Source organism: Micropterus dolomieu, linkage group LG20 (genome assembly GCF_021292245.1).
Source record: "Micropterus dolomieu isolate WLL.071019.BEF.003 ecotype Adirondacks linkage group LG20, ASM2129224v1, whole genome shotgun sequence".
Taxonomy (NCBI): Eukaryota; Metazoa; Chordata; class Actinopteri; order Centrarchiformes; family Centrarchidae; genus Micropterus; species Micropterus dolomieu.
Window position 1 is genome coordinate 32339005 of NC_060169.1, and position 14814 is coordinate 32353818.

The 14814-nt window shown below is 38.6% G+C and overlaps 1 protein-coding gene across 1 annotated transcript in view; it reads right to left on the reverse strand.

Annotated features, from left to right (window-relative positions):
- Positions 1–14814, reverse strand: part of itfg1 (integrin alpha FG-GAP repeat containing 1) — a 171127-nt gene that overhangs the window by 75482 nt on the left and 80831 nt on the right. Inside the window, exon 10 of the mRNA XM_046032525.1 lies at positions 14512–14663. Coding sequence (XP_045888481.1) covers positions 14512–14663 — 152 coding nt within the window. The remainder of the gene's footprint in view (positions 1–14511; positions 14664–14814) is intronic.

Sequence of the window (14814 nt, forward strand, 5' to 3'; positions counted from 1 at the left end):
AGTGTTCTAGTGGGGCAGTATAATGCAAGGAGTTATTTCAAATAAGATGGTGCCTGACCATTAAGGGCTTTGTATGTAAGAAGAAGTATTTTAAAATCAATTCTTAGTTTTACTGGGAGCCAAAGCAAAAACAGGGGTGATATGATCTCTCTTATTGATTCCAGTGAGTATGGATGCAGCAGCGTTTTGTATTAGCTGGAGAAACTTAGATTTTTTTGTAAGTTACAGTAGTTAAGCCTTGAGGTAACAAATGCGTGGACAAGTTTCTCTGCATCTTCTCGATGCAGAAGGTTTCTAATTTTCACATTATTGCAAAGTTAAAAATAGGAAAGGTATAACTGAGTATCATCAGCATAACAATGGAAATTTATACTGTGATTCCAAATAATTACCTAGCAGAAGCATATATAAAGGTGAATAAAATAGGTCCTGGGACTGAACCTTGTGGAACTCCATGGGTGAGTTCTCAAATGCCATACTCAGATCTAAAAAGAACAATACAGAGACTAGTCCCTTATCTGAGGCAGTTAAAAGATTGTTTTTACCAGTTTACCTCTGTACTATGATGCAAAAAAGTTGATTTGCCACAGTTTTTTCAAGGATCTTGGATATGAAAGGAAGGTTAGATATTGGTCTGTAACTGTCTAAAACCCCTGGATCAAGAGCAGGCTTTTCAAGAAGTGGTTTAATAACAGATTCCTTAAAAGATGAGGTACATAGCCTGTTGTCAAGGAAAGGTTTAATAATATTTAACAAAGAAGTGCCAACTGAGGGAAAAACCTCTTTGAGCAGTTTGGTTGAACTGAAGTAAGTTGGTGAAGGTTGATGGTAGCAACAGTCCAAATATCCATTGAGCTTTAAAAGGTGCTTCTGAGGAGACTAAGGGGCAGGTCGGCTTCCACTGAAGGCAGGGGTTGCTGAATTTGATCTCTAATAACTAAAATGTTGTCGTTGAAATAGTTCATAAAAGCGTCACTACTGAAGTCAAGAGGGACATATTGTTCTGTAGAGCTGTGCCTTCCCCTCAATCTTGCTACAGTGTTGAAGATGAACCTGAGATTGTTCTTATTTTCCTCTATTAATTTTGACTAATAGGCTGCTGTAGCGCTACGGAGGGCCTTCCTATACATTTTCAAACTATCCTGCCACATTGAATGAGAATGTTTTTGATGAGCCATTTCCTCTCAAATTTCCGTGATGCGCTCCTTAACTTGCGTGTTTGGCTGTTGTACCATGGAGCTAGTCTTCTGTGTTTAATCAATGTCTGACAATGGAAGAGGTGATCGGGGGTTATGATTGGAAATGTGGCTTCACACACCTGCCTGGTTTTGGAGCCTCCTTTATGTTTTTAACACATCAACTGCTTGGAAGTAAAGCAAAATAATTAAATAAAAACCCCAAAGATTTAAAATGTTTTTGATTTATTTAAATGTTAATCACTGGGTATTTATATTTTTGTCTCATTGGACAACCTATTTTTGGCATTAATTGCTAATAGGCCACCACACTTTGAGACCTTAGTTGCTCCTTTTGTTCAATTATTTACACTGCTGGTTTGTCTGCTCAGAGCAGCGTCAGTATCCTGTCCCAAATTACAAAACATGTACTTGGTGCAACAAAGCTAAGACACAATGTTGCTTTACAAAGAGGATAATCTTAATAAAACAGAAAAGCTACAAACAACAGAGGTGGAAGTCAGTGGAACGTGCATATCACATCATATGCACGACATATACCACTATAACTAAAGCAGATTATGACTAACTGGTTGAAATGATATAATTTCCCCTTCCATTTCCAAAATGCACTATTGTTATACCACACACACACACAGTAAAAAAAGAAAGAAAGAAAGCAATTATGAGACAAAGAAAGCAACAAAGCCCTATTATACTAATATCTGGGGATTTTGCTGACTTTTAAGGGATTTTGAAGTTCATAATTATACTTCAACATGCACACTATAGTTGAATAAGTAGCCGCCGATGCAGAGGGGTGAGAGATTCCTCCAAATAAAATCACTACAGGCAGATTACAGTCTGGAACCTAAGAGGTGAGATTTTCTCCAACCCATGCCCTGATGCAGCACCCTCCACAGACATTACAGTATTTCACACACCTTTGCCAACACAAACACATAATCTCCTCCTCTCTCTCTGACACACACAATATACATACACAGTCCTCCCATGCTCAATCCCTCAGAGAGCCCTAAAATCTTTACAGGGAAGAATCAATTAATTTTCAAAGTAAATGGGTGAGCAAAGAAGGGGCCATTATCTTTTGAATGGCGGCAGTGTGTGGCATTCAGGGAAACACTTTGGCTTTGATGTACAAAATGAGGGAGAGAGAGAGACAAAGTTGATTGCTAACCTGTGTGTCTCTGTCCTTACAATGAGAGAGCAGGCAGATGGTCAATTATTTGCTCAGACTTCCAAATTCTTGGTTACAAGATTTTTTGCCACTGTTTCTCTGTGTAATATACATGCATCTTATAGAGACAAAATTATGTCAAAATATATAATATAAGAAGGAAGAAGAAGGAACTATTTAATACTAAGAATAATGCTACTAATACTACTACTACTAATAATATTGTGTCAGTGTTTAAGATTTCTATGATTAATTCCCATTTTTTAATACTGAGGCATGGTGCATTTGGGTTACTTGATGGTGTAAATTTGAAGGGAAATTAATTTGAGCACAGCAGATACACAATGCAGCAACAGAATATTCTCAACTATCAGAAAAAGACAGGTTCTGTCGCAATTAAATAATTGTGCTTGAAGAATTCCACAAGAGATAGAAATACCAATATCTCAAGATTCCTTTTTGATTTAACCAGAAACTCTGTTTTTTGGTTTAAACAGTCAAGATCTGTCCTATGTATTTGTGTGTGTGTGTGTGTGTGTGTATATATATATATATATATATATATGTGTGTGTGTATATATATATATATATGTGTGTGTGTGTGTGTGTGTGTGTGTGCAATAGGTAGCAACTAAATTAAAAGCCTAGATGTGATTTTAAAGCCTGATCAGTATTTTTCAGCTGGTTAGAGCTAAAAGAGCAGAGCGAGGCGGTTAGCACTGCTAACTGCAGCCCACACCACACTCTTCACATTGATAGAAACACCAAACAAAAACACTCCACATACCTCATTATCAGAGAAGAGTTTGGCACTTTTACAACTGCAAAAGCACAGCACAGAGGGAGAGTTGATTGATGTCCACACCAGTACACATACAGATGCCCTTCAAATAGTGTCACAAGCCAACAAAAGATGTTGTGGATACCTGTGGACCTCTCCTCCTACACACACTGTGTGGGTTGTCCACAATCCCTGATAGTGCCTAGAAGTATGCCTTATGCAAAAGCAAAATTATAAAACACATAGTTACATGCAGCCTAAATGCATATTTTTTTGGTAAAGCATATTAATCTTAGTGCCACTATTAAGTGGTGGCAGTATAGCAATTTATCTAAATAATTGTTGACCTCTGGAAAGAGCACACAAACTCAATATACTTTAATCATTATCATCCTCTGTCTGAAGCTGAACTTTGGTGTGCTATGATAGTATATTAGCAAGTGGAGAAAATGTATGTGTGCCATCTGTTTATTATATGTGAAGCAAAGTGTCCTAAACTCACCCCAAGCTCCAGGGTTTCTGTTAGGTCAAGCAGCTCATTGACGCAAGCCAGAGGCAAACTTCAGGAGATTCTGCCAGTCTAACATATTTAACATTTCTGTCACTCATAGGGAAATAGTTAATTCTGGTTCAAACTCAAACATGTTTGTCTATGTATGAATATGATTTTTGAAAACGATCTTATTTTATTTCAATAAAATGTTGATTTTATTTGTTGGATTGTATTGGTTGTGTACAACTACATTATCATTGATTTATAGTCTACATTTATGCCTGAGTCTTATGTCGATTCTAAACTTTGTTGGCACATCTTGCCTTGAATCCATATTTGAAATACTGCAGCAAAGAGGGGAATATACTTATCATTATTACCATAATATAATAATAATGATTTTAGTTGCCATGACACACTGTAGATTGCACAGACCACATATTTCACATACACACAAAGCCCTATAGGAAAGCTGACCCCTTTAAGGTTGAAAATTATGTGGATACATAGGTACTGTATCCATCCAAATAACCACCATTTAGGCCTACATATAGTGATTTACATTAATGCATTATATTTTCGGGGTGAGGTGCTGTGGCAGTAACAAATGATACAATACAAACAATACAACATATTAAAAAGTCAATGATTCCATATAACCACATGCATGTCTATGGTAAATAGAGGGAAAATACAATACAGGAGCCTACAAAAATACCAAACTTCATCTATGGTCCACATGGGCAAAATTTTCATCATTGGATTTTTTCTGATAATATTAGAGTTGCAAAATATTGTCAAAAAATACCCTTTACTATGTAGCGTATGTGTATAAATTGAGAGCCCTTGAGAGATAAGGCAGCCCTGGAAAAAAGGAAGATAAGCATTAAATGAATGCGTTCTTCTTTTCACAGCAAAACTTGTAGGCGACAAAGATCTATTGCAGCTACCAGGAAGCCTAGTGAAAAACAAAATTGCTTCCACAAAATTACTTTCCCTCAAAAGGGGAAACAAATTCCTCCTATTTATCTATAGTATGCCATTTTCATTATTCTGAATTATAGGTGTAAGGAAAAAACATACACTAATTTAAAGATTCTTGAATGATGAATCAGTTCCAGCTGCTGCGAGTTGACGGTAATGTCTCTGAAGAAGGGCAGGAGCTTGTCATTGCCATGCCAAGTTGGTGCTCACTGACTCGTACATTTTAAGAATTGTCAGTTTGACGGTTTCATATGGTTGGGGAGTGACTGTGGCGGTAGGACTGAAATATTGCTTGGAAGCTGGTTGCCACATGCCCTGATGTAAAAGCAACAAATGCCCCTTACACAGGTGAAAATGATTATATTTAAATATAAAATGATTTACTGTTCAACTTAATGTGGTATAGAAATATTCGCAAAGTCTTATTTACACTGACGTCGAGTCATCTTTTTCAATGTGAGCGTAATTATGCTGCAGATTTCCAGAGAAATAAACCTCAGTGGGCTCAATGTGTACACGCATAGCACAAGGGTGTTAAACCATCGTCTTTGTGTGTGTATGCCTGAGTGGGCAATGATGTATGTATGAACGCTGTAATCTGTCGGTCTCATCTGAACCGTGGTCATCTGCTGATGCTAAAGGTCACTGTAAATGATGACAGCTCAGGCTTTCCAAAAGCCCCAGAACTAGAGTAGCGCTGATCCGGCTGAAAGGGAGCCTGCCTGGAAGGTGATGTGGCTGTTGTTTTCAATTGCTTGAGAAACACATGCTGATGTGCATTAGACACATGCACCACATGTAATTATATTTAAATCACTTGAAGCAGATAAAACATTAAAGCTGACCTATGTGCCTTTTAATCAGTGTATGGATGTGACATTGGGAAGTGGTAAACACGTGATTGCCGCTGAAGATAATTCCATTCTACAAAAAAAGACCTAGTGGCTAAGGCCCCATGTCCACCAAAGTGTTTTTTGCCAGCTGCTCTTCTGAAAATGCCTAGCAGGGAGCGCTAGTGGGTGTTTTTTGAGGAGCAGCATTTTTTCTGACTGCTATGGTTGCTATGATACATAAAATCTGTGGTTGCAGGTAGTTCTACCTAACTTTACTGAACGTAACAATGTCAACACAGAGTAGAGTACTTGCTCTGGCTCTTGCTCTGTATGAAGAGAAGGCTGAAGCAGGTAGAGAGAGAGGACAGACTCGCCGTATGTGGGTTCATGATTTTGTGGGCGAGGAAACATCTCGGAGAGTACCACCATTTGGTCCAAGAGGACGAAGCCCGGTACCAGGATAGTAACCGTTGCTACGGTGTGGTATTTGTCCCACCCCTCCTCTACTGTGATTGTACAGCAGAGTAAAAAGTGACAGTGACGAGCGAAGCGTTTTTCCCAGCGACCGGAAAAAAACGCTCAGCGCCTCGTCACGCCACTCCCAGCTTGTAAAAACGTGGCGCTCCCATTGCAATGAATTTAAAAAAGACGCTGGCGTCGGTGGACACGGGGCCTAACGCATTTAATCCTATACCCCACACACAAACACACCCAGTTGTTGAGTGTGAACTGTGGTTGATGCCATTCCCAGTCTTCCTTCCTTCCTTCCTTCCTTCACAAACAAAACATTTGTAGTAGCAGGTAAATAAATCTATATGGTTACAGTTTGGTTACTTAAGTTTGTAACTTTAAAGTCTAATAAGATGCAGGTCTGTTACAGTTTTTTTAATTTTACTGATTTTTTTTGTTTTACAAATGCGCCATGGTGCGAGGATTTTAAAGGGAATGGGAGATGACACTGACTGCTATGGAACCGTTGGTTGTGATATCTTAACATTAATATGGGTTGAAGTTCCATCGTGTTCTATTGTATGACTATCCATTGCTTGTGGGATGCAACTCATCATCCATTGGAGACTGGAGGATGAGGAGATTAGCCATGATGATTCATGCATTATTCACTTAACAAAAATTGTGATCTACTGTAGCGTGTATTGTTTTCTTGGGTAGCAATACCATAAACTGTAGAAAAATATCTTGAATGGCAACTACACTATGCCACTGCTGGACATTTAAGAGATAATTCAATAATAATTAGGGATATATGATAATTGCATAGACATATTTAAAATTAATTGCGATTCATGACCAAGTTTATAAATGTTGCGGAAATTATTTAGCCTTCGCCCGCTTTCTTGGTGTAAAATATGCAATCTAAAACTTATTGAATAATACTGCTCTGTGTGTGTATGGCAAACTGCAATTTAGTACATGCCACAAGAAAATGTTTGACTTGACACAAGCCAGTAGGGAAAATGGTATAAAAGCACATGAAAAGTCAGACAGCTAAGAATCTGGTACATAAACGGTATACGTCATGTAGTGCCATGCTGTGTCATCTGCACCTGAAAGAACTACACTTCGGTCTTCCAGCAGAAAGTTTCTTGCATAAGATTAAAAAAAAGAGAGAAAAGGGGAAGATAAAAAAATCTCTCCTTAGGTTTAGATTCATTCTACTGTTCTTTTTCTGAGTCTGTATCTCTGTCTCTTTCGTTGCTTCGCCTCTTATCTCCCCAACATCCCCAATGCTTTCTTTTCAGCAAACACTGAAACACCTATAGGATCTCTGGAAGCTACTGCCTTGTATTCTTTGTTGTGATTTAAAAATGTCCGTATGTGTGTGTGAGACAGAGCAACAGAGAGAGTCAGTCTACAGGCACCGTCTGTCCTGTGACCTGGATATAATGTGGACCCTGGGGAGAGTAGTTTTAGGAGCTGCCGATGGAAATTACACACTACACAAACACTACACAAACACACACACACAGACACACACACACTAAATATGTCTTGCAGTTCCAAATGACTGCATTTCCAAACAGTCCATAAATGGATGATGTATCCCCCTAATGTGACAGTTAAGAAGACCTGTGAAGTAATATGATCACTAGAACAGTGTAATAGCTTTTTAATTTTATGTCAATGAGATCATCCATAACTTAAGATTTTAAAAAAAAGTATGTATTGCTACTGCATATTGCGGCTGACAGCATCCAACAGTGAGTCAGCCTTTAGTGCAGTTACTCGTACTCAACAGTACGCGAAGTGATAGATGATTCTGACAGCAATGACAGCACATTATTTAGAAGAAATGAAGGTTGGGTTGTTATTATGAGTGGCAGCAACAACCTATGCACCACTTACAAAAATTAAAACTTCAAATTTAATCAATAGAAATTGCAAGTTAAATAAACCTGCTAAGAGAGAAAACTGATAATCTATGCACCAAAACGCACACAAGCATTCGTTTTCCAAAATGGAGAGCACTGCAAGATGACGAACAACTGAAGAGTGATGTAGAGTTGACTCTTTTCCTTCAGGATCGGTGGGTTCTTCCATTATTTGCGCCACAGTAAATGTCTTTATCTCTTGACCTGAAAGAATGATCTACTCAATAAGATAATTTAACAAGGTAAGATGGAACATCAGTTATGGGTGTTGGAGGCAAAGCTTTCAATTTACAACTCAATGTACTTTCCAATGTTCAGCTATTGTTTTGAACTAGTGACTGGAAGATTGAGATCAAAGTTTCTTTCACAAGGTGTCTGGACCCTGGAGTCTATTTATAGATCAACTACATTGTATGCGAATATGATTTTTAAAGCCCTACCTATATGGGACTTTTAAGACAGACACCGATTTTGATGAATCGGCTGATATTCTTTCCCCCCTTTTTTTTTCAGAAACATAAAGACAGATTATGCCTAATATTTGTTATGTTATGAGACCAAGATAACGTAACAGTTTTAATAAATAACAGTCAAATGTTTAAAACATAAACAAGATTTAAAGATCCATTATAAACTACAGAGTCCTACTATTAATGAACATTAAAGGAAATAGTGTATGTAGCTCAGTGGTTCTCAAAGTGGGGTCTGGGGAACCCCAGGGGTCCATGAGGAGGTTCCAGGGGGTCCCCAGCAAAAAGGGAAATACTTCATTTGTGTTATAATTCTATCCATAAGTAGCACAGTGACAGGATGTGTGACTATTTTAGTCATGGGTTTCATCTACTTTTTGTAATAAAACATCTGAAAGCAAAAATCCTATCAGATGGGGGACCCTGGGACAAAATCTTATCAAATGGGGGTTAGTGGTCTAATTTGTGTTAGTTTAGGGGTCCTTGATGTGAAAACGTTTGAGAACCACTGATGTTGACTATTATAATATACTTCTACCAGTACTAATAATAACAACAATAATACCACCACCATATATATTATTACTCATATCATTACTATATATATCTATATATCTATATATATCTATATATCTATATATATCTATATATATCTATATATATCTATATCTCTCTCATTATAATGATAAACAGGGCTCTGCTACGAAGCCAATATATTTTTGTCGAGCAGATATTATTACTTTACACATAATCTGCCATAATGACATAATTTTCAATGTAGCATATTCAAATTAGTTTATCACTTTACCAGCACGCTTTTCAGTCTATCCAAAGCTACAAGAATTTTTCAACCACTATCTGTGATACAGTGACCCAGAGGAAACAATGCTGTTGAAAACAAGGACCTGCAACTTTGAGATTACGCACCAGTGTTGCACATTTAAAAATTGAGCTAGATAGCTTTGTTTGGCAGTAAGACGTGTTAGATGCTTGTTCAGCTCACGTTTATTTACATGTCCCCACTGGTTTAATCATTTTTTATGCACTGACCGTAACTACAGATTAGTAGCTCGCAGATATATTTAGAATATGTTAAATAATATTGTTTAACCACTCTTCCACTGATAAACATGGCATTAGCTAGCTTTGGGGGAATCTAATTTTGCAATGTGCAGCGTAAGCTGCAGTCAGTGATGTTAGAAAATATTTAGAAGTGATGAACTAGGGAGAAGATAGTACAGTTCACTAGAACTGCCACTCTGTTTCAGCAGTAAATCTACAGGAGAGGGCAGTGAAAAACGGGAGGGTATGTAAATATGGTCATGGATGTTTTCAGAAGAGGGGAATTGATAGGGGCTATTTTTATTGTTATTTACGTTATGTATTTACGTGATGAATGACCGGTAACACAGCTACTCTCCGTTCCGTTAGACTCCTATCAGCTAACTATGCAACAATCATGACATGAGTGAAGGATCTGTTTCATTTTTTTAGTAGTCATAAATCGGCTGTTATAAACGCTGATCCTGATTTATCCGCAATTAGATCATATCTGCATGCCAATAAATCGTTCGGGCACTACTGATTGCAAACTGAATATATTTACACCTGGTAAATAATATGTGTCCAGAGTGTTCACACTGAGATCCAGTTGGGTGGGTGGATAGGTAGGCAGGCAGGTAGGCCAGCCAATGATGTTATTCGGTCAGAATGAAATGATATGCCATGCTTATTAGAGTCCTGCAATAGCCACAGATACCGGATTTTTTTTTTATTTTTGTTTCAGAGCATTAGATATATTGATTGCTGTATTGATGTACTGCAACCTCTACGTATTTCTGCTTAAGTTGTTGTTGTATGTGGATTGACAACACAATTGCATTTACACTTCTGTTCAATGTGATCACAGTTAGTGCTGACCGATTTATTGGCCGGCCGATATTAGCTCTGCTGCTCCCCTGCTCAAAATACTGCCATAGCACAAAAACCACAAAAGAAAACCATCAGCTCACCACAGTCTACCAGAGTAGGCAGAAATAATGAAGGAAAGTGGCTGTGTTACCATGTTACCAGTGAGTTTTTCATTTGTCACGTTAATTACATTACTTAAATAATAATAAAAATAGCCTTCATTACTTCTTCTCTGCATGACCATATTTGCTAACCTTCCCGTTTCTCACTGCCCTCTCCCGGCTTCCTCCAGGCTCACACAGCCTGTGTGTTAAATGTTACGGTAGTTGAGTGGTGGAAGCTACACTGTTGACAGAAGTGATTGTGACATGTAAATAAATGTGAGCTGAACAAGTATCTAACACGACTTCCTGAAATACAAAGTTCTCTAGCCCCTCTTTCAAATGTGAAATGTTTTAGTTATAATGTAGTTGTAGTAGGAGTGAAATCTGCAAGTAGTGGTTGTAGACATGTAGTATTCAACTGCAGGTCACTGTATCATAGATGACATGTTTTAAAGCCAGATAGTGGTTGAGAAACGGTTTCTTGTAGCTGTAGATAGAATTAAAAGAGTGCTGGTAAAGATTATGTGCAAGGTAAAATACACATGCTTATTCTGTCACTTTCTCTGTCTACAGACGGCTGAAAAAGTTGCACCTTCTAGCAGCAAATATTTATTGATGTGCAATTGTTTACATGTTCAGTTGTTGAGACTGTAATCTATTTATTAACATAATCCATTTAGGAAAAAAATATTGCCCACACGTTTATAAAAGGACAAAGGTCTACTATCCAAATAATTTTCTAAATCTAAATATCAGCTTATAAATTGGCTCTTTTTCACTTTAATATCAGCATCGACCCCCAAAAAAACATATTGGTCTGGCTCTAATCACAATATGTCCCTGACCACCTCCTGAGGTGATTGGATCACATCCTCAATGCATCTTGGGTGCATTTACACCTGTACTCTCATGTGGTCAAGCACTATCCGACTGCAATCTGATCACCCAAAACGTATGCCGGATGGAAAGGGAATGTAAAGGGGTCTCTGCAGAGGTATTGGGGGCACTGGGAGGAGACCATGGGCAGACCAAAAACATGCTGAAGGGATTAAGTAGCCCAAGTGGCCTTTGAACGCTTTGGCAGCCCCCAAGACAAGCTGGAGGTTGTTGCTGTAAAGAACGATTTCTGGACTCTGCTGAGCTTGCTGCCACCTCCTCCAGATGGAAGAAGTGATGGAAATTGGATGGAGGCTTGATTCAAGTACATAGTCACATCTTCAAATGATGAACAGTATCATGCACATTGCCATATTACCATATATGGTACAAAAATAGTAATATAAGTAGGGCAATCAACAAAAAAGCACTAACAAGACATACCAACCCACCAAATCATTGTTTTTTTTTGTCAACAAACTTAGCTATATCACAGTGACCTCATGCATTCATTCATGAACTTCCTAACTCTCTATTTATTCCTTCTCCCTCCATCTGCTCACTGTCCGATTGATTCTACCCGATTACTCTAATCTCACACCCTCTACTCCTTCTGTCTTCCCATTTTGAACACTTAAATCATTTTGCTGCGAGGGAGAGTGACACGGACTGGCAGGACTTTGATCTAAAAGCAGCTATAAATAGCCACTTGGAATGAAGAAGGAGATGGGATGAAGAGGCAAGACAGAGAAGAGATAGAGAAAGAAAGGGAGGGATGGAGAGGCAGTGGGAGTTAAAATAGACCAGCTGCAGGCTGTACCAATATTTGGTAAGCAGAGAGCATTTGGTTACAAGGAAATTAAAGACAGAGCGAGGCACGATGCAGGACAGACTGCAGAATGCTGCTGAATCCAAAGCAGGTGAGTCGACACGATGCATTTGAACAAATGCCTTAATAAAAACAAGCACATCCTACCGATCAAAGATGACCTCTGAAACCTTGTGCCTTAACTATAATGAAACAATGCAGATCAGTAGTACTACTTTATGAACTGACCTCTGGCAGCACTACTTAATACACCTAGCATCTGTGCCTACACGACCTGTCCAGGGTGTACCCCAGCTTTCGCCCGATGTCAGCTGGGATTGGCTCCAGGCCCTGTACGCAGGATAAGCGGTTTACGATGGATGGATGGATCTGTGCTCACACCTGAGAATTTCCTAGTTAGATGCTATTTGGGGTTTACTAGCCTTGCTCTGGGGGCACAACTGCAGTTACAAGAGGTCTTGATTTTCCAGGTTCAGGGATTAAAACACAGACATCTTAAGACTTCTCTAACCTTTAAACCATTAATTTCTCTTTACCACCCTGGCCTGTATTCATCTCTCTCTCTCTCCATCCTCCATATGCCGATGATTTGGTTTTAAATGTTACTGCTGGAGTCAGATTGTATTGGAACGAAGTTCCACAATAACGTCCGTGGCCCAGTACAGGATTACAATGCTCAGGCTTAAAATAAGAAGTAAACAGATGAAGGGAAGGAAAAAAGCTATAGCTTGTGTGATTAGAATTGGTGTGACAGAAGTCATTTCTAGATGAGGGTGACTGCAAAGGGTAAAGCCCGACAGGACTTACTGGTGATTATATAGAGCTTAGACAAGAAAGTAGGGTTCAAATGTATGCGTGTGTGAAGCTTTTACCAAACATCTCACTATTTCTGGCACAAGAAGCACTCAAACACTCTCCCTAAGGAACACGCACTCACACCAGGGAACAATCAGTATGCATAGACAATCACAGCCCTGATCCCTTCAGCCATCTTATCTTCATCTCTGAGGCCAAATAATCCACACAGGGCCTTCAACAAACACACACATACATACACAAATCCACACCCTAGTGTCCATGATGCTTACGTCCTAGCACATGCTGTAGTGATTTTTAAAGGGCTAGCTTATCAGTTGCCATGACCGTAAGCTGAAGAACACACTCACCTTAGCTGTCTTTTCTCCCAGTCTGTGCTCTTGTAAACTGGATGGCAATCACTTCTTCATTATACTACAATGTCATATATTCTTATTGCTCAGTCCAAATCATTTTAAACTCTACATCCTGTAGCCAAGGACAGTTTAGCACTGTGTCATGAATGTCAAAATGTCAGCAATCTCATTAATTTATGCCTAATTTATGCTTCAGCTGACATGAATTAATAATGAGAAGAGTTTAATTAATCTACTTTTGAAAACTTCTGTGCTATGAATAAATTGCTATTACTTGGGTATGAGGACGAGAGCTGTTCTTTAAAGATTGTAATCTTAAACAGGTAAAGAATGCAGGTCCATCTCTGTATGCACTACGTAAATCAAATAATTTTTTGCTTATGCACATACACATTAAAAAGTACAGCCTACATTAATTGTATTTTTAAACAATGATTATATTTAATTATCCCTGCTCTACATTGTTTGATCACTGACCAGTCTATCAGAGTGAATTGCTTTTAATTTCCAAAAACATGAGCCTGTAAACTGTAGACCGAAAACACCATATTAATGGGGCCACTGTTTGTAATGCAGACATTTTTCCCAGCATGAGCCATGTCACTGCAAGTACAGTAATTTCACAGTAATTTAATGAGTAAATCCATCCTCCATGAGGCGCCTTTGAAAAAAAAAAAACATTTATACTTTTGAAAGCCAAACAGATTTACATAAGCCATTTAAGTATGCATCTTGAGTTATTAGGCTCCAATCAATTTCACTTCGTGTTCTGCTGGAATACTGTAGTTCGTATAATCTCATCAAAATGTGGAATGTTACATGATAAATTCAAATCTGGGTAACAAATAAAGCCAGTGTTCATGGGAATTGAGGGGATGCTCCTGACATTGATTTGCTGAAACCAGCGTAATAACAATGCAAACCTAATGTGTATGCAACTGTGTGCTACATTAGCAGACCCTGCAAGTGGACACAGACACAGAGACTGTGTGCCTCTGCACCGATGGCTCATGAAGTGAGGCATAGTACTGAAACGATTAGTTGTAGTGGGGTTCAGGGACCTACTTGACAGAATTCCAAGGGATCCCCTGCCAAGTAAGGATTAGTTTAATTTCAGCAATATCTCATTCATTTACTAGACATTATCTTAAATAAGGTCCTAGAGGAACAACAACTTACACCACCTTTCTGTGTGTATAGTTGGAAATAAAAAGATAATGACCAAATCATTATCTACGTAACTCTTACACAGGTAGATTTTCTTCACAACACCACTCATCAAACATTTCTCCTACCTGCCACTGGTGTTGCGGAGGACCACCAGGGCATCAGGGAAGCCGTCCAGGTTGTAGTCCCCAATGTGCAGGGTCAGGGGTGAGCTGGGTTTCCCTTGCACAAAGCCCCAAACCGTTTCCCTCTGTTGGAAATCCGACAGCACTGGTACCCACTGCAACAACATCCAAAAAAACGAACCATCAATCAGAGTTAACCAATAAAACACTGGTTAATTAGGAATAGTAAATTTCAGAATTTGGTTGCTGCTACTTCTTTAGAAAGAGGGTCAACATTTAATAACAGAGCGAGAAGAAAAAAGGAAA